Source organism: Poecilia reticulata, linkage group LG2, assembly GCF_000633615.1.
Source record: "Poecilia reticulata strain Guanapo linkage group LG2, Guppy_female_1.0+MT, whole genome shotgun sequence".
Taxonomy (NCBI): Eukaryota; Metazoa; Chordata; class Actinopteri; order Cyprinodontiformes; family Poeciliidae; genus Poecilia; species Poecilia reticulata.
This window is the reverse complement of record NC_024332.1, coordinates 15,067,977-15,093,269: the sequence shown is the minus strand read 5'-3', so window position 1 is coordinate 15,093,269 and position 25,293 is coordinate 15,067,977. Positions and strand designations below refer to the sequence as shown.

Genomic DNA, 25,293 nt, shown 5'->3' with positions numbered 1-25,293 from the left:
TATTTTTATTCTTCGGTAACCAAGCAAACATCACCGTGTTTAACTCACCCGTTACAAAATTGCAAACAATGAACTCTATCAACATACACAAGCGTTTTTTTCCTCTTCCACCAACAGAAAACATATTCTCACTCTGCTTACTTTGCTAGCTCAGTTAAAATTAGGAAATGTTTAAGTTGCTATAAGTCACTCGCTGCTCCTTTTCATTATGTGTATAAATAAAATTTCTTGAATATTCTCTGTAGATGATTTAATTCTGACTTTTTAGTATTTWCCGAAGATCAACAGTGCATGCTGGTTTTCAGTTTATGGATCTTTATCTTTTAACATTTCGTAGAAATATATTTTTAAAAGGCTCMGTRTTTGTGAACGCAGAGAGAGGCTGTCATGCTGGATTTGAGTTCCTTGACCCACATGCAAGTTCACACATAAARCCAGAGAATATTGATCAGTGAAAGTTTAATGGARGTTCTTTCCAAAAATTAAATCAGATTGTGCTCCAGAGAACGGGTAGGCAGGTCAGCTCGGGTTCTGTTCGGAGAAGGGAGATATTAGTAGGGACCGGAGTTTGAGAGATCTTGATTGGTTTTGAGGGATAAGCTTACGGTCTCTCGGACGGTGGTTGCGCAGAGGAGAAAGGCTAGGATCCGGGAACGTACTGAAGATCAATGATGGAGTGGGGAGGAGAGCGGCAGGCAAAGATGTTCGGTCTTGCGATCTCAAASTCCGGACTTGGTTCCTGGTTTGATTCCAACAGCTCGTCAGGTTCAACAAGAGGGACCATTGAGCGATGAGTGATTGCTCCTCTGCTTCTTAAAAGTCCACCAGCCAATTACTCGGAATCAGCTGCCRGTGCGCCAACCTGTCAGAACTCTCCCACGAAGATTCTCTATAGGAAAGAGCACTCACACTAACCCGAATCTTAACAGTGGCACAGCAACCGTTTGGGTTCTTGTTGTTCTGCCYGAAATCAGATACACAAGCCCTCTAAAGYAGAAAATTATCAGATGAAACAAAGATTTGAAATTTACTTTGAACAGRACAATTTGCTTCACGTATATATAGAATATGTGCGTTTTGCATTGGCAAATTTGCTGAAGTCAGTTTGGTGTTATTTCCACATACATGGTAATTGGACTCAAAAATGAAACAGCGTTGACAGGTCTACAGTCTAACAGTAATAGTTTTATCCATAGGAGGATTTATGCATTAAAGTTAATTTAAACCATTTCTCGCTAATGTTCACAGGGACATCATTTTCTTCAATTGTTATATCTGGAATAATAGATTTAGAGTGTAATAGGYAAAGAAACACATTTAAACTGTGAAAGATGAAAGTATGATAAGGTGCTGGCTTTGTGTTGTCTATTATTAAACACTATAACATTCAACATATCAGTGTTTCCTTTAGGTGTTTCCTTGCTTCAGCARGTTATTTCAATAGACAGACAGTAAAGCAGGGAAACATCTAAAACATGCAGGGCAGTGTGCTTTGAGGACCAGGGTTAGGAAATACTATTAACATATATTATCAGAGACATATAAACATTTCATAAAGAATAAGAAATAATATTCCTCTGTAGCAAGTTGTTCTTTCCAATGGCACATTTCATTAAGGACTCAGAACCTTAAATATGTTAAAAGAATTTAACATCCAAATTTGAAAAGATTAAGTTTTAATGTAGATGAGCATTAGCTGTCTTAAATAAAGTCTTTTTAAAAGTTTACAGAGCATCAATTCTAGATTATTAGATCTATTTTCCAACAGTTTCAGAACCTGTTCAAGCAGGTTTCAGCAGCCTTGTAAGTCCCTGGCAGCTCAGCGACGGTGGAGACGCAGGAGCTCTGGGACCTAAAGGCCTGATGAAGAGCAGAGAACCYATGAGACGCYCTTACCTGTTGATGCTGATCTGCTTTGAGGCAACATTTGGAACACAAATAACATTTCCTGAAGAGATCATTAAAATGTTAAAGGTCTAACATTACAGTATGTTTTTAAACGCTTAGGAACAATTTTGAGAGCAGTTTTTTCACAAACTTATACATTTAGCACATAGGTTATTTGCAAAATTGATCACTTTCTGCTAACGGGACCAAAAAACACCGAACTGCGCAGCACATGCTAAGGTTATCAAAGTCAATAGCAGGCTAGCAACAGTTAGGCTAGCATAACTGGCCCACTGCTCACTTGTTAAATCTTTTCTTTAAATTAAAACGTTTTCCTCATCTGTGAAACCATTATCTGTGGTAAACTACTAAACATTGCGTCCGCTGTTCTGATTCTTTGCGTGATTGTAGTATTTTCCTGACCACCAATATTCCTGACTCAATGGACAGAAACGGCGCAATGTCCAGTCCAGTAACATATACATCCTATCAATGCTGCTGCCTCGCGCTCTGTCCTTCTCTCGCACTTCCCGCTACTTAGCATTGGGTGTCAGGTTACATTGTGTTGCATTCAATGTTGTCGGAAAAAAGAATTTCATGCGCTTAAGCTCCGATTTGCCATAACTATTTATTGAATTCATTGTCGCTAGCTGGGGTGGCAACAGGGGTGGCAAGGCTCTCGTTTGGGGTGGCGACTGCCAAACAGCGCATGTAGATGTTGCATCTTGATCAGTGGTTTCACCGGTTTTTATTGTCATTGTTGTTGACAACTGTTAACACACAGATAAGAGCGACAGTGAGCGACTCCGTTGACCAGCAGCTGTTGGCCTTTTGAGTCAGAAATACTGTGTTCAATTTTCCCTCTAGTGGCGAACTGCTGCAACTACAACTTAATGCCTCCCTCAGTACCAACAGGAGAGACAGTCAAGCAACAATGTTTTCTGTTTGTTAAAATTTAGGTTTTCAGCTTATATGAACGATCTGGAACTTTAACTGCGTAACAAACAACAAAAACAAAGACATTAGGAGATCTGAAATAATTATCTACGGTACATAAATCTTTTTCAGATATATTTTATTGATGCATGTCTCAAAGCAGAAGTGCACTTCTTCATTAAGTTAAGATAATTTTAAATCTAAATCTGCTTGGGCTAATAATTTGTAGGTTTACTGTGTGAGACATCAATAGATAAGTGTCAATCAATGTATAAAATATGACCAATCATGTTGAAAACTAGAGTTATGGTATAAAAAAGCCATCAAGAACCTAAACAGTACATGACTGTAGAGTCAGTGACTCGATGTAAGTGGTTGAGCTTCTTTAGATAGAAATCTATCACAGGAAAGCACATCTTTCACCACACATGCATGTTCAATTTAAAAACCAAGAAAACATTCTGACAAAATTATCTGGTTTGCAGCAGAAGATTCTCACAAACCTATGAGACAGTTTGTGATTATTTTCAAAAATTAATATAAACATTTACTTAATTTTAGATGCAAAGTGAGACAGACACTTGCATTTCTGAGCTCAATTTCTGTTCCTTATAACTATCTATGATCGAGAAAGAGTGCATGCAGTGGTGGTGGATTGGTAAAGAGCGACCCAAACATGGAGGCTTTAGTCATCAGCTTGGCTCTTGTGGGTTTGGGTTCCGGCCTGATGGCCTTCGCCACACGTCTTCCCTCTCTCTCACATCCTGCTTTCCTGTCAAATAGAGCCAACAAAGCCAAAGTGCATAGTTTTGGAGGGTGGAAGGGAGCTAGAGAATCTGAAATGTCAAAAAAAAAAGAAAAAACACTTCCAGAATCTGCAAGTTTATTATTTAATTGCTTTTAAAAGCCACAAGGAATTACATCATACAGGTCCAACTTTTCAAGTTAATGTCATTAATCAGTGGCACAACTACACATTGTTCAGGTGGATGCGAAAACATAAATCGCCCCCCCTATCCTCCCCAGGAAGGTTGAAGGAGTGTGGAAAACATACGCTTGCTCTACCCCCTCCCCCCCAGACGACGATACGTGAAGAGTAAAACTTGCCACATTTACCTCGTCACGTGCGCGAGGTGAAGGTGCGTAAGGCGCGCTGAAGTATATGGGAAAACATCATCGGCGCGCCGCCCCCTCCAGACGGGGTTTTTGACGCACCCTCCCCTATGCGTTGCATGCGCTGCATGCCCACTTTTTGCGCCACTGTCATTAATAAAACACTTTCCAACACCATCATCACTATGGACAGCCTCTCCAAACTGCATTTCTTTAAAACAAGTGTCTTGTGACTTTTTTCTGCTCATGATCACCTATTTTTCTTTATTTGCTCTTCTATCACTACCATTTGAATTGTAGTTGTATTTTCAGTATTGTGAACACTTGGTGCAGTCACAGAAATCAGGCCTTTTTGTGGACGTCCACACACTGATAGATGTTACAGATGACAGGATTTATTTCAACAGGCTTTACAATGAAGCAGACAGCAGATTGGCAGCAACAACAGGCTATAGATCCATATTTAAGAAGGTTTTATGTGAAATAAATTACAATTAAATCTAATCCCCAAATGAAGCATTTCAGTTTTTTTTTTAAAGCACTAAATGGTTCTAATGCTCTGTATCTATAAAATATAATACTAAACCCTTTTCAGGTATCTGCAGTGGAGTACAAAACATCAACCTTAAACTTAGCCTTAATTGTAAAGCAACAACTAATATTTACCCATCAACAGTCTGGAGACTTTTCACAGATCCACTGCATAGAAGCGTCACATCTAAGATCATTCCATTTCTTGAGATTCTTCCAGATATGTACACAATCCTCTTCTCCATTTCTAGTGTCTCTACCACCATTATCAGGCTGGTAATCTTCCCACATTTTTTTAAGTCTGTGAACAAGAGAGTTATTTCACATATTATCTTTCACAACAAACATAAAGGAAATGTTAGTTTATGAGTTTTGATGTTCTACATTACAAGTGGAAATACAGTAGTTGGTTTTGGAGAAGATAAATAAAGGATTCCCATAGTTTGCATTAGCACAACAACTTCCCATATTTAAAGGACTCTATTTCTTTACTTTTGAAAGGGAAACTAAGTTGTGTTCAAAATAACTTCAGTGTGTCTAAAATAAGTAAGTAAATGTCAGAATTTTCCATTTTCTTGATTATTTCTCTGTTTTTTCCTATTCAAAGGAGTTTATTTTGGCTTAATGTTTCTGTTTAGCTGTGAAACCTTCCTGGAGWGAGAATCAACTGAGTTATTACTGCCAATAACTAAATATTATTAGTTTTATTATTAGTTTAACCCTTACAGTAAAGTCATAATATTACAAAACTAAAGTCGTAGTTACTTGAGAATAAAGTCATATTATTACCAGAATAAAGTTGTAATGTTGTGATAAAATGAAGAATGTTGAGCATCTTGTGAAATTGGTTTGACAAAGTCAGTCATTGTCTCTGTCCATGTTTCTGCCCTTCCTTACTGCAGTCACTCATCAGTTCAATCTATAACATTTCTCTGTTCTATTATTAAATATCTAATCAGGCCAATATAGTTTTATTTTCAGAGAAAACTGCAATTAATTAATACGACCTGGCTGTTTTACTTTTTCACAGAATGAATTACATGACCAATTAAACTCTACATTATTATTTTAAACATTTCAATTAAAACATTAATTACAGATCATCAACATTAAGCATATCATTACAGTTGAGTCTGTCAGTTTTCTGTTACTCCATTTTACAGATTAGAAACTTATGTAGAAAAACTAAACTAAATACAAGTTTCTATCAAAATCGGATTTCTAATGTTGGACTGTTATTATTTTGAACACAAATGTTTTTATAAAGAATAAAACACCAGCCTTGGTACAAAGTAAAGTAAAGCTACTCTCCTCTGGGTCACAGTCAGGATTAATCTAAAAACAGGAAAAACTTACTCAGAATTCAGAGGAGTGCCATCAACCCACTTCCAGGTTCCCTCCGTTTCTCGATCACTCAAACCAATCCATGTTGACCACCCAGTAAGAGTAGCAACAAATTTCTGTTAAAATACAGAAAGAAATATTGCTTTTAGACTTGAATCGCAACACAGTGTGTGCATATTATCATTATGATTATGATGAAAGATCAAGACATTCTCTCTTATCAATCAATCAATCAATCAATCAATCAATCAATCAATCRATCAATCAATCAATCAATCAATCAATCAATCAATCAATCAATCAATCAATCAATCAATCAATCATTCAATCAATCAATCAATCAATCAATCAATCAATCAATCAATCATTTTTATTCATAGAATACCCTTCATACTAAAAGCAGCTCATGTAAAGCACTGCTAAAATGTAATTGCTCCCTTATGGATTTTTTTTGTTTAAATATTTCATATCATCCATGTTGGGATTCAGCCATGAAGGAGTTAACTGTGGGAACAAACAGACTGTTATAAAAAAAAACTTCTAATCCCAGAATTAACTGCATTAACCCACTTTGAGTCTGATGAGGAAAAGACGACGTGTCAAAGCGCGATCATGTGACATTACAAACACGACCTCGTGGCTCACTTCCTTCACTTCCTTCACTTCCTTCCCTCTTACAGGCTACATTGAACTGGACATCATGTCTAAATCCAACCTCTCTTAAAGAGAAGATATTGTAACTTCAAAGTAACCCTTGTTGTCTGTTCTACTGGTATTTTTTCTTTGGTCTCATCTCACTAACCTGTAAAAAGTACTAATCTGTTACTTTAATGAAAAGGTAAAATGATTATATGCTATTGATACAAAGATAGCTCCATGCTCTGGTACTTCAAAATTTAGTTTCAATATTCACATTGAACAGTGACATCATTGCATTAATTTATTGGTCTAAAGTTTATTTTTACTTTATTTTGGGTGAATGATTCTAACTTAGTGATTTTGTTTTAAAGGATTTTAAGGTTGAAATATTTTTGTTGAATAAATTCTTGCATTTTGGAGAAAAGTTGTTTGTTTATTCCAGAGGAAAAACTCCCCTTTAACAGGAAGAAACCTCCAGCAGAACCAGAACCTGGATCAGCACAAGTGGCCATCTGCCACGACTTACTGGAGGTTTGACGAGACAGAGCAGATACATAAAGACATAGAATAATTGATTTAAGATTATTTTCATTGTTCATGAAAGTAAAAAGTTAATGTCAGGAGAGAGAACAACTAGTGGACGGGTCACACCATCTCAAATGAGACTTTCTTCCAGGAAGGAAGGTAATTTGTCACATTATATAAAAATATTAACAGTTTCAGTACAGCAGTTATGTGTTTTATCTTGCAACATATTACAATAAAAAGCCAAAGAAAAGAAACATTTTCTATAAGAAAAAGAGCATAAAAATTATTCATCTGACAAATAAAAAAATCTAATTTTAATCAATGTCTTTTTTAAAAAAAATTATCAAAATCCTATTTAAAATAAAATTTACAATTTTAACTATTCTGGCATCTTAAATCCCCTCTCCAGCAAGCAATTTCCACACTTCTGTGTTTTACCAAAAAAACCTTTATCTGCTATCAGTGTGTTTCTAAGAGTGTGTTAAGAAAACTAAACCTAAACATGACACATTGTGGCTGAATTAATTTGCAGCAAATTGCACAACCAGTTTTTAGCGTTAAAGACTATTTTTCACACAAGGCAAGCTGAGTATACGCAGCTTTGTCTCTTCATAAATTAAAAGAGTTTCTCAATTCTGCTCTTTGATATTATTGTTTTGGAAAGTAAGCAAAATAGAAAAAAATGAACTAATTCAAAGCAGCAATTGCTGACAGAGCTACTGCTGTATGTGTAACACATTTAAAATATGCAACTACATTGGAAATGACTTTAGATTGTATTCAAATGCTAGAGCCATTATGAAAACATTTTGTTGTACAATCTTTATRTTAAAGCACATAGGAAAGTAATAATCTGATTTGCAAACATACATTAATAATCTCTCACTGAAAGATCAYGTCACCTGTTCATCATCATCATCTATCACCACCAGATCTCCTCCTCTCTTCCTRCAGTCCGCTCTGCCTTCATACCAGGARCCAGATGTTTCAGAGAGGAGATAACAAGAACCTCTGAACACGCTCCATCCTGCAGGACAGGTTTTAAAACATCCAAAAAGCAATTAGCTTAATTTAAGAAAAAACTTTGCTAATTATTTTTGTTATTGTGAGAAGAAAACATTGTTTTCAAAATCAGTTAGATTTTACAGAGTAATTTTGCTTCAGTCATTTGACTAGACATTAAAATATGAACTATAAGTAGATCCTTTAAAACCAACTTAAACCAAAGCCTGCATTGGATATTAAGTCTATGAATATACTGTCCCTACAAACACATGAGGACTTACTTGACAAACTCTGAAGCCTGGTCACTTCATTAGACAATTCCAAGAGTGTTGCATTCAATTGGTCTCTTTSTTTAGTCATGACAGAAAGCTGGTCATTACTGGTCTGTAGACGGTCAGTCAGATTGTCTTTTGAGAGACCTGCTGCCGAGCTGGATAATGCATGAGCTGAAATCATTAAGGTAAAATATATCAGAAATGCAAAACATGTTTGTTTAAGCCTGATAAAATGTTTACTTGTTTAAAAAATGGTCAACAGACTCACCACTCTGGACTTTGATGATAAAACATTTTATAAGCAAGTCACTCATTTTCAAAGGGTTTTGTTACAGAAAAAAATGAATCATCAGATAATCTGCTAAAACTTTCATTTAATTCCAAGGAAATACAGTGACTTATGTATTGGAAAATAAAACTTTGGCTTATTTACTGGGAAGAATAAACTGATAATGAAGGTTTTAGAAATGTTTTTCTACTTTCCACCGAAACTCCTTTGAACCGAGTTTGATTTAGGAACAAAGATATTAATTAACCAGAGATGCAGAGAAACTCTCTACAGGAGAGAGCTGGGTGGTAGGCAGTGTGTACATGACTGAATAGATATGAAGGGAGAATTGCGTGTTAAGTTTAACTTCTTTATCTTTCTCAAACACGCTGATCTCTGAGACTTAATCTAATTTTCTAAATAAAATATCTAAAGACAAATGCACATTTCTCTGAGTCAACGTATCTCCCTTCATCAAAACGAACAAACATTTAACAAATAAAAAAGTATTCAACCCCCTTTTTCTCTGAGTGTAACTAATTGCCTTCAGAAGTTGCCTGATGACTGCTAACCACCAGAGTCCATGTATCTGATCTGATCTCAGTACGAATCCAGCTGCTCTGTGACGCCTCAGAGGTCAAGAGAATATTGGGGAGCAAACGGCATCATGAAGTCCAAGGAACACACAGGACAGGTCAGGGAGAAAGTTGTGGAGAAGTTTAAAGCAGGTTTAGGCTATAAAAAGATTTCCCAAGCKTTGAGCAGAGCACTGTTCAATCTGGAAATGGAGAGAGTACAGAAGAACTGTAACCCGACCAAGACAAGGACGTCCACCTAAACTTACAGGCCGAACAAGCAGAGCTCTGATCAGAGATGCAGCCAACAGGTCCATGGTGACTCTGGTGAAATACAGAGATCCACAACTCAGGTTGGGGAATCTGTCCACAGGACAGCTACTAGTCATCACTGTACATATGTGATCCTTATGGAAGAGTGGCAAAAAGAAAACCATTGTTAAAAGAAAACTGTAAGAAGTCCAGTTTGCAGTTTGCCAGAAGCTGTACTGGGGAACAGCAAATGCTTGATGGTCAGATGAGACCGAAATTCAACTTTTGCCAAAATGCAAAACTCTGAGTGTGGTGCAGAACTAACCCTGAACATCACTCTGAACTCCCCAAAGCTGGTAGAGACAAATMCTAAAAGACTTGCAGCAAAAGCTGATTCCACAAAGTATTGTCCCAGTGGCGCTGAATAGTTTTGCACGCCACACTTTTCAGTTTTTTTATATAAAAATTGTTTTGAATCAGAAATAATTTTCTTTYTACTTCATAATGGTAATACCACATTGTGTTGGTCTCACATAAAACTCCAATGAAATATTAATTTTTGTGGATGTAATATAGTAAACTATGGAAAAGTTCAAGAGACATGAATACTTTCATAAGCCACTGTATTGTTGTGATTTTATTAATTTATGAAATTATTCCTTCTCTTTAAATAAGCTTATTTCAAGCCATGTTTTGTGCCTTAAAAATAAAGCAGGACAAGGTGAGAGATGGCAACAAAACTCACTGTGGAAACCAAGTCTGATGAGTCCAGTAATGAGGCCAACACTCAGGATCCCCAAAGAGATAATAACCACATAGAGCCTCTTCTTAGAGCTGCTACCTTAAAGACAAATTATTTTAAGAAAATTAATTTCTCCTGGATAATATTAGCAAAATACATTTGTGTTTTTCTCTCTCAGGTCATTCTTACCTCTGTCATTTACAACTGAAATGTTGCAGACTGAATCATCATTATGATACATTTCCTCCATWGGTTTGACTGTCTTATCTGCAGTGAAAACAGAACTATATGAACTCTGAAACTTGGTTTTTCATCAGAAAGTTGCAGGTTGAATCATTTTATCTACYGAGGCAGAAGTGAAACTGACAGAGTAATCAGATGAGCTAATCAGAGGCAAATGAGGAAAAGATTTGGCAGAGTACAGGTTGGGTAACCTGATGGACAGGAGACTAAACACAAGGGAGCTGAATCAAGACACAACAACAAAAATAAAGACCAGAGTTCAAATGTGTGACCTGGCGGTCGTCCAGAGTTTGGCTGGGTGACCAAGTGGCAAAGAAGGTTGTCAGGAGACACAGAGTTCAAATGGACTTCAGAAGCAGCAAAGAGATCTCAAAATAACCTACTGGACATGCAGGGGCTTTAGAAGAAGTTGTAGAAGATGACCTGTAGAAGATGACCACGATTCTGGCAGCACTGGAGGTTTGAAAGATGGAGTAGCAGAGGAATCCTGGAGGCTTACAGTGAAGGAACCGGAGATATTCAGAGGAACCCTGGAGACCCAACAGAAGAACTTGTGGAGAAACTTGTCAGGTGGTGAACTTAGAGAATCCACAGAAAAGCTTGTCAGGAGAGCAAATGCAGCGCTTGCAATGGAAATTCTTAAATAACTGTTATAAAATAACAAAGATCGATCTTTTGTCTTTAAATGTTTTATTTTGAAGGCCTGAAGCGTTTGATGCTCTGTCRCTGGGAGACAGACGAGCAGAAGACCAAGAAGTGCAGCTTTACATAATTCTTTATACACTTCAGTGAAAACCACATCCTGTCTTCACACACACACACATCTACACACACAAATATATTTAAAAGAAATAACATGGGGAAAACTTCAGTCAGTAACATAGAAAAAAACCAACTTAAAGCATAGACATCTATGAACCTATCTTGCATTCTGTGGTAACTTATCACCTACCTTATCTGACCTTTCAGATTCACGCTCTTCTTGCACTATGTGCCTTAAAACTGCTAACATGCATATTTGCAAAAGGAAATTAAACAGACGTCAAACAACGTCTATAAAATAAGAATACCGACTTATGTATCAAATTTCGCCACTTCACTTCCTCTCTTCTGATTGATATATCACTTATAATAAAATTGTACATAGTCATAATAATAAAAACATAAAAATATTAGAACAAGATAATAACAAAATAAGAATACCCAGGGTGTCTGGAAAAATGTTAAGTTTCAAGAAAATTGTGTAAGATCACAATAGGCATTTGTTTTTTCAGCATATAGACATCCTTGGTCATTAGCCAAGCAAAATGACCAAGGATAATTTTGATCAGCCTTTCAATAAAACTCACATAATCATTATTCATGTCAGGAAGAAAAAAATATTCAAGTAAGATAAAAACATTTATCAAAAATAAACAGGAAAACAAATGAAGATGGGATAAATGGTGTTGATTAAAAATAACACACTGCATGAAAAGGGGGATTTTCGTCAGTTACTGACACGTAGCGCTGCCATGAGCTTTGAGACTGAGGGCTATCAGTCTTTTGTCAGAATGGGAAACTGTAGGAACTGCTAACATAGCTGACGTACTTTGTGTCTCAGTGCTGACCTATCACACCATCCTCCTTCGGCCTAGGAGAGGCTTTCATATTTAAAAGAAGTTCCTGAAAGCCATACAAATGCAAATCAACTACAGCACTGATATGAGATGCCCCAGGGCCAAAACTTATAAACTCTTACATACTATCAAACATAAGAATGAATGACAGAATATAGGAATGAGATCACTAGTAAATGAAAGAGGCTTTGATGTTGAACGTAAGAATGAATAGTGGTCTGTCCAAGAGAGTTTGATTGCAGTCAGGGTTGCCACGCATCCCGTAAAATACGGAATCGTTCCGTATTTGGCTGCTAAATGTTATGTCCCGTATTGAACCGATACAGGACGCAATTTGTTCTGAATTTCTATAACTGCCCAATAGCCATGCCTGTCACACATATCAACACTAATTATAACAATAATGACCAAAATAAAGCACAGGAAATATTAAGGTCAGCTAAATTGTCCTGGTGGGAGTGTTACGTCCACCAAGGGCACAACATATTTGAGGACACGAGACAAAAAAATGAGGGTTTAACAAAATGTTTTATTTATAAATTCTCTTCACTTTGATTTTCTTAAGTCAGCTTCTTCTGATTTTCTGTGAAGAAAATAGCGTTAAGGCCCTCAGATCCCGTGTTCCAAAAAGTAAAGAAAAACAAAACCCCAAAAGTATTAACAGAAAGTTGGACCTGGTGAGCCGATCAAACAGAACAAAACGGTACAGCAGGGGGCCAACCCTATACAGGGCCGTCGAAGCCCCTACTGGTACCAGACTAAATCAAAAAAGAATCTAATAAAAAGAAAGATCGAAAACAGGACAACCGGTCCCACCAGGCCAAAATCACAAGAAAAGCAAACAAAAGCTAACAGAAATACCACATTGCAGGCTGTTAAGTCAGCTGCGGCCCACAGCGACTAGACGTGCGCGCACCGCGCGAGTGGAGCGAGCGGAAGCGAGTGGAAAAGGCGGAGCTCAGGAAGGAAGATGGCGGGGGTCCTCAACATGCCGAAAGCCAGCCTATTTATAGGCGGACCAACAGCGCCACAAATTAACATAATTACATGAGCAAAAAGGAATTATCCAAACTCCAAAATAGATTAACAAAAGGTCATTCAACTAAAGTCTATAAGAAAACAAGGAAAAGAAATAGTCAAAAATAATAATGTCCCCGCAGCACATAACAGGGAGCTAAAGGGCCCCCATATTGTTTAATTTTAACTGTGAGTAAGTAATGTTGTTAATCGTGGGTTTACCAGAACATTCTTATTTTACAACAAAGTTAAAGCTGTAAAGCAAAATACCAACATAAAATAACATTTATGTAGGACATGAAGCCTTTGGTAAAACATTTTCAGTTCAGTTTTTACTGTTAGCTGGACCCTATCCATTGAAAGATTTGCTATTTTGTGAGTTGATATGAACTTAACACAAAATGTAAGAACATTTGTGTTTGGTGCTTAATTTTCTCTGTTATGCCATTGCTTCTCATCAATAAATATACCATGGGAAACCTTGCATGTTTCTCTTTCAATGGTGCCACGTTTGTAAGAAAAATACACGTTGTGCTACAGAGTTGGGTGTGTTGATTGACCCTATGAAAAACTTGCCTAATCCTCTCTGTCAAAGCCAAACAGCTTCTGGTAGAGGCAGAGAGATGGTTTGGGATGGTGAGCATACATATTAAATAACTCAAAGAAACTGCAAACAGGGTAAGATATTCATTTATCCTTCAATCTTAAAAAGCAGGAACATTTTTAGGAGTTTCCGATCACCCAATGTTTGCATGCAACAGTCACATAATTTCATTTATAGTTATTATAATTTTTAAAAGTTGGTTTTTAATTTACCACTTAAAATTATGTTCACCACAGTTTTTTTTTCTTTTTAGAGTATAAAGTTTTAAGTAAGGATTTTGGGTGATATACATTATGTGTTTCGCAAACACAGTACATTGCTTGAGAGTGAGCATAACTTTAAGCAAAAATACAGCCTGGGTTAGATGGAGTAAGAGTTAATTGTCTGCATATCAACATATTTTTAAGTTTTACTTCTTGAACAAGAATGTTCTTCATCTTAAAAAAAAACAGGATAATACTCAACATGAATAAATTACTTAATATTTAAATGTATTAAAACACCAACTGATACAGGCAGAATGTTTTTTTTTGCATAAAGTGGTGATTTTCTTTAGCTTCACTTGTTTATTCGTGTATGACATCTCTAGTCACATCTAGCCATGCATCAGTTTTCATGTCATTTCCTTAGTGCAGTCACTACAGACTCCATTAGATGGCGATCTCTGATCTCTGTCAAACTTTGACATAATAGGAACACTTCCTCAGTGACGTTTAAGTACAAGCTTGCAAAGTGAAAATTAAATCACATAAAAAGACACCAGTTAGTTCTACATGTGGATTATTATGCACAAAATATGTTTCTTGGTATTTTGTGATTGATTACTGTCTTTATGGTCTAAAGCATTTTGAACTTCCTTGTTAACAGGCTTTAGAAATAATCTTGCTTGTAATATTTTACATAATACTTTCATCCTCATTGTCTGACATTAATTTAGTGTAAATGTTTCTTTTGAACATGTTTTAGTAGAATTATTGTGAATCAAGCCCAGAATAAAAACAAAAGACTCTAAAGATGCTGACTGAAGTTGATAAGAGACGTCACACGTTATGTTAGCATGTTAGTGTCAATGTGCTAAAACGTCACTCAGCAAGGATGAAAACATTAGTCAAAAAACAACATAAAAACTTCAGCCATGATGACGTTTGGAGCACAAACCATGGAGTTTGATATCATGGATTCAAGAAAAATATATTGATCCACCGTCATAAACAGACCTAACAAGGGTTACAGTGTGGCAGACACAAACATAAAATTCACACCAGAATGTTGACCTTTATTGTGAAGGGGAGAGAGAGGGAGAAGAAGACACCAACGGTTGTCCTCCATTTTATTTTTGGGTTTGTAAGACATTAAGAATAAAGCAAGACTTAAAATACTTTTTCGTCTTTTTCTGCTGACTTTCACATTGATGACCCCGAACATCTGAACATGTTTTTGAACGAGAACTCACCAAATGCTGCCACTGCTTCTCCACCAGCTGTGATTTCAGACCCAGTTTCTGGACAGTCGGCCATTACTCCAACCGCCGTGGTCTCATCTCCTGCCGCCACTGTTTTTGTGTTTCCAGTATCGCGTTGGATTCCGTTTCGACCCGTGGTCTTATGGGTCTGCTGAGGAACCCATAAGGCTGAGTTTTATATAAACTAGAGGTGTGCCGATCGATCGGCCACCGATCATAATCGGCCGATTTCCGTGAAAAAGTGTATGATCGGTGATCGCCGATCACGGTCTCTTGTTGCCGATCACACAAATCGATCACCTGCATCTCATTTCGCAGCCTGCCTGTGCAGCTGGTCTCCTCTTTCCTTCACACTTCGCAAATGCGCAGCAACAAATCCTAAGCGTTGTCGTGTAGAACTATATCGCACTGAGTGATTGTGGAAGTTTGCTGTTGCGGCGGAAAATTAAAGCATGTGGGGTGAAGCACGTCAAAATGCATCAACACGACGAATCTAATACGACATAAAAACAATGACATACTTGATGRAGTTTGGCTACATCGAGGCTCACTGCAGTAAAAAAGACATATGGAGGATCAGAYARCAGGTAAAGCAGCGCACAGCTACAAACACTCACCCGGATTAGCATGACGGTCAGAAAGCTAAACAAATAACCCGCAAAATTATTTAAGTCTTCGAGCTGCGATGTAAGACGCTGGTTCTGCTCTCGCTGTTGAACCGCTGCTACGCGCTACAGGTAGTAATATTTCACAGACGGAGCACCGCTTCTGCTCCACCTGGTAGTGACTCTCACACCGAACCTCTGCGTAAAGCTGCAGCATCCAACTTAAAAAATTTAAAACTTTCGCTGTTTTGGCTCTTTGCATTATTTAGCCTCTTCAGAGCCTTCATATGTAATCAGTCTGTTAAAGATAGTATTACCGATAGCAGTACAATTTGCACAATGCCTGTTTTGTTTAGTTTTCTTCTTGGAAAAAGTTATTAAAAACAAGTTTTTGTCTAAATTAAGGTGAATTTATGGTTCCTTTTTCCACATAATGTAACCGGTAGTGTTTATGATTAAAAAAAAATAATTATTATGTGATCGGTATCGGTGATCGGTATTGGTGATCGGCCCTCATGGGTGATCGGTATTGGTATCGGCAGGAAAAAACCTGATCGGCACATCTCCAATATAAACAGTTTTATATAAAGATACGGTTCATTTATGCTTTTGCATTGTTCTAAAAGGCGAGATTATATAAAGTAAAAGATAAAAATGGCATCCAGTAAATAAAATGTCAGCATTTTGTTTTTCAGAACGTTTTAATTTGCTGCTTTATTTTCTCTGAAAAAGACACTCACTGGTTGTTCTTTAGCTGTTAACAAAATCCACTATGTCATCACTGTAATTTTAAATTATTTTATTGTGGTCATTGTATTATGAGCAATCCTGAAAGCTATGAGGATCACTGACGAGGAGCTTATTTTATACCAGAGACTGACCTTACCTCGATTCCCATAGTGTGAAATTCAGATGGTAAATAAGAGAAACAACTGATGCCAAATTGAGCAGCTCCTTGTCGTTCATTACCACACCAAGGGAAGCCACCAGGTTAACATAGGCAACACTTGATTGTGTCATTTTCCCAACCACCAATATTCCTGACTCAATGTAAAGCAAAGGCGCATCTGGTGCGCTGCCACAGCGCACACAGTAAGTCACTTCATGTCCAATCCACTAGACCTCTGTGCGGACTTGCTATTTACGTTTTACAAAGGAATTTAAAAAAAACATTACCTGTCTGTTAATGCTTTGAATACAACGTGTTACAACTTGAGCTGAGTTACATAGATGAAGGCACATAAAGAAAAAAAGGTGCAGAAAATATTGGTGGGGACTGTGCCCTTCATGTAAGAGTGGGTGGGGACACGTCCACACCAACCCTTCAGGAAGTTACGCCTATGGGTTTTATACATATGTTTTGGCAGCACTGTAGTCGTGTCAAAGCAGCAACCTGTATTGAAAAGTGTTTTGATGTTTATGTGGATGCTGCAAACTTCCATGGAAGGACAAGAGTTACCATAAGTGGAAATGCTGTTTTTCTTTTTTCTTTTAACATTTTTAGTAGTTTTGTGTCTTCACAAGCAGAGAAAATTGAAAATTGCACACTGTACTGCTTATCAGCTTACATGAGTATGTGAAGAGGAAGAGAAACAACAACAAAAAAAAAAACAACAAAAGGAAAAACATCAAACAAAAAAGGAATGTCACATTCACGTCAAATCATGTCTTCAATGGTCAGCAAACATTTGCAGACATATTTAAAGCCTGACATCAACACAATCATACCTTGCGGGTGGGTGATAAAAGAAATAAAAAGAAAGAGGCATAGTGATACAAAAGTCAAGACCTGGTGAGATCTTCCAATTTATAGGATTCTGACCTCTCATCACAAGTTGTGACAACTCTTTAGGTGAATAGTTAAGCAAAGGAGACCACATATCAATGAAATGTTTCTCATTACCCTTAAGAACTGCACTAATCCTTTCATGAGGGAGAACCCTAAATATTTCTCAATACCATTGTGGACAGTTGGTGGTTTATCCTTAATCCAATTAGTTAAAATGCATTTTCTACCTAAAAGCAATAATTTGTCACAAAGTTTGAAGTGTGATTGTGTCAGAGTGACTGATTTTGAAGGGAGACCAAGAAGGAACAGACCTGGGTCACAGCTGATCTTTATATGAAACACATCGTTCAGCTCTATAGAAATTGCACCCCAGAATCTTTTAATCAATTTGCATTGCCAGAAATAATGGTAATACGATCCAACCTGTCTTCCACATTAATTGCATAAGGGAGAGATCTGGCGATCCATCTTACTCAGTATAAAAGATGTTATATGTAGAGGCAATGCTGTTTTTCGATGAACGCAGGAAACTGGAGGCGGTGATTGATGTACAGTGGAGGGGAAGTTGGAAATTATAGGTCTATGATAATGTGTTTTTTTTCACAGCACTTACTATAAGAGTGTTAAAAGTCTGTGGTAGATTATTGCAAAGATAAACCGACAGACGAGCAACAATGTTTCCTGTTGGTTCAAGTTACTTTTGTTTGCAACCCTGCAGCACAGAATAACATCAATAAATTAGTTATTCTTTGTTGCGTGGTGCATCTTTCATGAGATATTGGCTGAAATTGCTGGAATTCTTTTTAGAAAAAGTTGCAACAATAATGTTCAAAATCATCACTGTTGGTTGTCCCTGTTTCAGATTTCCAGGTTTTGCTTTTAAACTAGAAGATATTTTCAGATTACTCCGGCTCTAACGCCACTTACTCCGGTGTTAGAGTCCTAAGTGAACCTCCGAGCGCTTGAGGAGGGGGCGGTAGAGAATGGCTGGCCGAAATTAGTGTTCATAAATCGGACCAACCTTGAGCTAAACGTCACTTTCACCGTGGAGCTCCAATATCCAACTTGAAGCTAACTTCACTGTGGTATCAACACATGCGCGATCTGATCTCCAAATTATGCCCCGCCACTACGCAATCACTGTAATTTTAAATGATTTTATTGTGGTTACTGTTTTATGGGCAATCCTGAAAGCCATGAGGATCACTGACGAGGAGCTTATTTTATACCAGAGACTGACCTTACCTCGATTCCCATTGTGTGAAATGCAGATGGTGAATAAAAGAAACAACTGATGCCAACTTGAGCAGCTCCTTGTCGTTCATTACCACAACAAGAGTATCCACCAGATCCACATATTCCACACTTGATTGTGTCATTTCCCCAACCACCGATATTCCTGACTCAATGTAAAGCAACAGCGCATGTGGCGCGCTGCCACGGCGCACACAGTAAGTCACTTCATGTCCACGACTTGTTTTATACCAGAGACTTAAGATCTTTGGAGGGATCTTAAGATTATGGTAATGGCAAAGAGGTCTTCCAAGGTCAAGAACGTATCAGAGAAAACTCACATAGACAAATACAAGTCTCATCCCCATTCGTTCATTCGTTCATTCAGCCTAGTGTTAGTTCACACACACATACATTTTTGACCTATCATTCAGAATAGTATGTCTGTATGCTTTGTGTGTGTGTGTGATATTTTAATAGTATATATGTGCATTTTTAATATTTTGTGTGTATCAGTCTTTAGTAAAACATAGTTTTTGTCCTAAACCCCTCATATGAAACTGATACTATAAAAAGACAGAAAAAATCTGCGGAGAATAAACGATTTCACAGCGCTATGTGTGAAAATCAGCCCAATATAATGTTTTTGCAAACATTGTAAATTCACTCCGATGTGGGGTTAACCTTTTTATGAAAAACTGATTAAAACCAAATGAATGAAGTGGGTTTTTTTTTTCTTTTATAGATACATGAATAAAAATCATCATTAAAAATACAAAATACCTCCTTACCTAAAAGATTTCTGCACATTTCCCAGAATAACCAAGAATTACTAGTTTTCCTTCTTAAAACTCCATTTAAAAGTCTTTTTTTATCAAGTATCATTACAATGTTCACTTTATATTCTCACTTGCCAGAAATGCACCACAAAATGGCTAATTTGTGGCGCTCTTATCAAGCCTCGGAGAAAGCAGGATGTTGAGTTTTTATGTGTTTTTTTTTTTAAGAAACCAGCAGAAAGAAAAACATAAAGAAAAACATATAAAACCGCAAACCAAAAAACTCCACCTGTTCAGCCGATTCCTGTCTAATGGTGCTGCTTATGCTGTGGGTGTGTCTTATGCACAGTAAGAGTCTTTGCAATCAATCCTTTAAGTTACATTAGTTGTTGGTGCTGCACAGCCAACGGGTCACGATGGAGAAAAAGCACATGCATGTTCAACACAGCAGACTTTCCAACTCTGCTTCTTTAAGAAACTGCAGAGGTGAGTTTAGTTCAGACCAACAACCTGGTGATGTTTCTGTTGTCTGGTGTCTTGGCTGTAATCTTCCCTCTGTTCAGGTTCAGAGAGTCGTTTCCATCTGAGTGTCATTCTGTTCTTTGGAGTGTTCAGTATCTGCCTGCTCATCGGACTGCTGGTCGCCAAYGCTCAGTGTGAGTCTGCTTACAAACCTAAAACTAGTACAACTTGTGCATCAAACTAAAGCATTTATTAATTTAATGAATGTTAAAGACTCTACTTCTTTCTCAACACATGAAGTCAGCAAAGATATCTTGTTTGTTTTTTAAAGCACAAACTAACAGGGAAAAAGGCAACAGAATAATTAATTTCATTTTTATTTACTTTTCATTTTGTCAGTTTTTTTTCAGCACCTTTTCAAGGTGTCCCAGATAGTTTACCAAAAAACTGACTGAGGACATTTTTGAGTTTTTGATATGCAAAATCAAATTTGTCACCAATATTATATTTAATCAATTTCTCAAAATAATGTCATACGAGTCTTTCTTTGCCACAAGGGAGGTTTTGCCTAAAGCAAATTTTTAAAATTTTTTTGCAAAAATCCCCTTTTGGCAAAAACCATAATTTAGGATGGTGGCAATTTTCAATTATTATTTAAGCATATGATGGCAAGTTTAATTTTTGATATTTGGACGTTTCTAGAAATATAAGTAAGAAAGCTTACGCAGACAGTAACTATTCATAAATAAAAATTATATATGTACAAATACGTCTATGATTAATATTACTCTTTGCACACAGGGTTAAAAGTAATTTTTACATATTTCTATGTAATATTATATATAATAGAATCTTTGGAGGGATCTTAAGATTAGGGTGATGGCAAAGAGGTTTTCCAAGGTCAAGAACTTACCAGARGAAAGATTTGATCAGGAGTTATACAAAGTGCCGTCTGATGTGTTGTAACCACTAAGTGTATTATAAATAACTTCTTCGATGCCAGTTTTATTTGAAATAAATTACATTATTCAGTGATCCCTCTTTTAGGTTTTTTTTATAATCTTTTGGAAATACACATAAAATGTCCAACCATAAATGCTCTTCTTTGAGTTATGTACATTTTAAATCTAAATTTGTGCCAGCTATGAAAAGTATTAGCCGATATATATGTAGTGTTTTTTGGGTTTTATTGTTTTGATGAACAACTTTCCTGAAACAAAATCAAATCAGAGTCCAGTCAGGACATTGTTGTGTCTTTGTCGTCTTTCCCCCAATAAAAATCTATTTTCTTTATGTATTACAGACAACGACGCCAAACGGCGACTGACTGAGGATCTCCAGGCCTTGAACAAATCCCATGCCTCCAAAATCTCAGAAATAAACCAGCTGAATAAAATACTTGGTGAGAAATCTGCAGAACTAAGCAGAGCTCTGTCTGCACAGAGTGAGCGTCGCTACTTCAGATCAATGCTCTTCTTTAAACACCAAATATTCCTGTTCATTGAGATTTTTTTGCTATTAATTTTGGGTGTAATTTAAAGACTATTTAGAGTGTCACTGTTATGTGTGCTCAGAGATATGAAGATGTTGCATTTAATGTGATGATACCATCTTTGTTATCGCATGCCTTTCTTTTTAAATTTATTTTCAGATAATGACTCCAAATGTCATTCAAATGTTGAACTCCAGAATGATCTGACTGATCGTCTCCTCGCCTGCAATGAATCACTTTTCAACTTAACCAAACAAAGAGACGAGCTGAACGTCCGGCTTGAAGAGGAAAGCGGTGATGAAGGATTGTCTCTGCAGAGTAAGCCCTAAACACCATACGCTCTTTTAAATTTAAGAAAAAAGAATATTGATAGGGTAAATTTTTTTGTGTGTTTCAACTTTCAAGCCCTTTGTATTCCAACTGACTCTGTGTTTTTTGACAGAAGAAAATGATCTCCCTGCACTCTTAGTCAATCTGACTGCGTGTCGTCAAGAAAGTGAGGAAAAACTTTCTTTCCTGTTCAAAGACAAAGACCTGCTGAACGCTAAGCTTGTTGAAATGACTAAAGAGTTGCTGCGGCTTTGTCATTTGTTTGAAAGTAAGTCTTTAGTTTTCTTTGATAAAGATGTCAAGTCAAGTCAAGACAAAATTGGTCCAAATTATCTGGCATGTTCACTCCTATATATGTAGGAATTTGTGGCATTTGCAAATCTGAAATGTTTTACATTAAAATAAAACACTGTTCTAACGTTTATTATCACTGTCACTGTTATTGACGTTTGCACAGTAAATGATTAAGTCTGTCCAATATTTATACTGTGCTGGCAGGAAAAGAAGTTATATTGTAATGTGAGCAATATGTATTTTATAATAAGATTATTTCTAGTACATTGTACCGACAAAAACATAGTATTAGTACAATAAAATTTTTATGCCACAATTTGGCAAAGCTATTTTTCTTTTGCTCTGCGCTGCCTGCTCTTCAATTCCTGCTCTTTAACACATTCATGATTGGATTATTATTTGTGGCCCTAACATAAACAGTCTGAACATTTTGCAGAAAAATTTAAAACTGATCTTCATATAAATTGATTCTCTTCCAGACGCAACGTGTCCTGACAGTTGGTTGAAGTTCAATTGTTCTTGTTACCAAATCTCTGGTGAAGGTTCCTGGGAYGAAGGCAGAGCGAACTGCATAAGAAAAGGAGGAGATCTGGTGGTGATAAATAATGCTGAGGAGCAGGTGATGAGAGTTTATTTTTATTTTATGCTACTGATTAAGTAGCATATTAAACATACTTGTTTAATACAGTCAGCAGGCATGTTGTTTTATAGTCTCTGTATAGTTTTATGTAAAGATAAAAGACTCAACTAGATTTTTCACTGACGAGAAGTTTCATCTAAAACATTTAAATTAATATTTAGCAATAATTTGTTAGGTGATCAGTGGGACAATATTTGGAATAAGGTAATGGAGTGAGGAATCTAAGACGTGTTTCTCTAAACTAAATTGATTATCAAAACTAAAAGAAACCTTTTTATGTCGACATTTTACAGAATTTTCTTTCTGAATTCAASAAGGAGGCTTGGATTGGTTTGAGCGACAGAGAAACTGAGGGATCCTGGCTGTGGGTTGATGGAACCGCTATGAATTTCACGTAAGGGTCCAGTTTTTCATTGAGCGCCAGCAGTGACTCTGGATGTTGTTTCCTTTAGTTTGTAACATGGTTTCTGCATAAACACTTGATATTTGTGTGAAGTCAAATTGTAAAATATTAACAAGAAGTTAATATTTGGATTTAAATATCTCATTGAAATAAGTCGCAGCCTCAAAACCTTTGAATTTTATTTTTAGTGTCATTGTCAAGTTTATTAACCAATCTGATCAAACATTTTACCCCCAATAACTATCAGTTATTTAGTATTGATGGACTGATTCGGACTCGTAATCAGATATTTGCAGTCAGAGATCTTAAAAACTCTGAAGCTTCACAATGCAGTCGAATTACATTTGAGTGGCATAACAAATCACTCATCAATAATAATGATCAGGATAATACAGACTTTCCTTTCTTTTTTTTTTTATTTTTAAAGAGATTCAGATTTTTTTTTCCAAAAAGGAGTTTCTACAGGACATTCACTATTTGGTGCTTCAGCACAGGTTACTTCAGTCTAAGATGGACGGACGGATCAACAGACAGACAGGGAAATTACAATTTCAGGAAAATTATTTTTGTCTTTCACACAGCACTCTTACATATACAAAAACACTTAAAACATAATTAAAATGTAAAAAAAAAAAAACATAAACATTATCACCCTCCAATCCTGCAGTCTTGATGTTCCTGCATTTAGAAACATAAACGTGAGGTTAGAGATTGTTTTTACCAAATGTTTTCTTCTGGGGTTCCCCATACTGATTATTTCAAAATGCAGCGATATAGAACCCGGGTCAATGCCTGAGATTGGACCATGATGCCTCCAACCATTATTTTTTGTTATTTGAATGGTAGTGTTGGTAGTGTTGAACTGTCTTTGACCTCTATGGAGTTTGAAAGAGCCTCTAAAGACATCAGAGCTTTCATTTTCTTTAATGTTCTCATGATGAACTGCTCATGTTCAAAAACTAAAGAGTGTGATCTAAGTGGGGATGAAGTTTATGTGAAATTTAAAGAATTTCAAGGTTTATTTAGTTGGTAGAACTGATTTTTGTTTTAAAAAGAAAAGTTTTAAATGCTTTTGTCTCAATGTTTTGTTCATCTGACTGCCTGTTACATTCTGATGCAAAAGGAAAAAAGTTCCATGGTTCTCTCTTTCTCAACTCTGTCAGATCCTGGAGCTTCAATCAGCCTGATAACTTTGATGGAGGCCCAACATGGGGTGATGAGGACTGTGCACATATCACATCGTATGCCGGTGCACCTTGGAATGATCTTCCATGTGATGCTAACAGATGGTGGATTTGTGAAAAAAAACCAACAATGTTTGCTCCATAATTTTTGAAAATGATTTATTTTTATTCTTCGGTAACCAAGCAAACATCACCGTGTTTAACTCACCCGTTGCAAAATTGCAAACAATGAACTGTATCAACATACACAAGCGTTTTTTTCCTCTTCCACCAACAGAAAACATATTCTCACTCTGCTTACTTTGCTAACTCGGTTAAAATAAAATTAGGAAATGTTTAAGTTGCTATAAGTCACTCGCTGCTCCTTTTCATCATGTGTATAAATAAAAATTTCTTGAATCCTAATTCTTCTCTGCTGATTTAATTTTGACTTGTAGTGCTCCACGTTTTCTTTTTAGTGGAAATACAACTTTAAAAGGCTCAGTGTTTGTGAACGCAGAATGAGATAAAAGGGTTCGACCAGTGTCACAGTGAGTGATGGAAGGAAATGATTTAGGTTCTTGTTGTTGTTCTGCCTGAAATCAGACAAACAAGCCCTCTCATGTAAAAAAATTATCAGATGAAACAAAGATTTGAAATTTACTTTGAACAGAACAATTTGCTTCACGTATATATAGAATATGTGAGTTTTGCATTGGCAAATTTGCTGAAGTCAGTTAGGTGTTATTTCCACATACATGGTAATTGGACTCAAAAATGAAACAGCGTTGACAGGTCTACAGTCTAACAGTAATAGTTTTATCCATAGGAGGATTTATGCATTAAAGTTAATTTAAACCATTTCTCGCTAATGTTCACAGGGACATCATTTTCTTCAATTGTTATATCTGGAATAATAGATTTAGAGTGTAATAGGCAAAGAAACACATTTAAACTGTGAAAGATGAAAGTATGATAAGGTGCTGGCTTTGTGTTGTCTATTATTAAACACTATAACATTCAACATATCAGTGTTTCCTTTAGGTGTTTCCTTGCTTCAGCA

At 36.5% G+C, this 25,293-nt stretch overlaps 1 protein-coding gene and 2 long non-coding RNA genes across 3 annotated transcripts; 1 reads left to right on the top strand and 2 right to left on the bottom strand.

Annotated features, from left to right (window-relative positions):
• Nucleotides 1–9: 9 nt before the first annotated feature.
• On the bottom strand, nt 10–1,882 carry LOC108166886 (uncharacterized). The gene is made up of 3 exons (XR_001777294.1): nt 1,778–1,882; nt 606–889; nt 10–531 (listed from the first exon to the last, which is right to left on the bottom strand). It is a non-coding gene; the product is annotated as an uncharacterized LOC108166886 (long non-coding RNA).
• Nucleotides 1,883–7,892: 6,010 nt separating this feature from the next.
• LOC103480494 (uncharacterized) lies at nt 7,893–10,182 on the bottom strand. The gene is made up of 3 exons (XR_001777312.1): nt 10,099–10,182; nt 8,265–8,429; nt 7,893–8,005 (listed from the first exon to the last, which is right to left on the bottom strand). It is a non-coding gene; the product is annotated as an uncharacterized LOC103480494 (long non-coding RNA).
• Nucleotides 10,183–19,850: 9,668 nt separating this feature from the next.
• On the top strand, nt 19,851–24,396 carry LOC103478793 (C-type lectin domain family 10 member A-like). Its single transcript, XM_017308771.1, has 8 exons — nt 19,851–19,932; nt 20,010–20,102; nt 21,212–21,352; nt 21,560–21,722; nt 21,823–21,896; nt 22,504–22,643; nt 22,958–23,058; nt 24,231–24,396. The coding sequence occupies exons 1-8, from the start codon at nt 19,863–19,865 to the stop codon at nt 24,394–24,396; spliced, it is 948 nt and encodes a 315-aa protein (XP_017164260.1). The 5' UTR covers nt 19,851–19,862.
• Nucleotides 24,397–25,293: the final 897 nt, after the last annotated feature.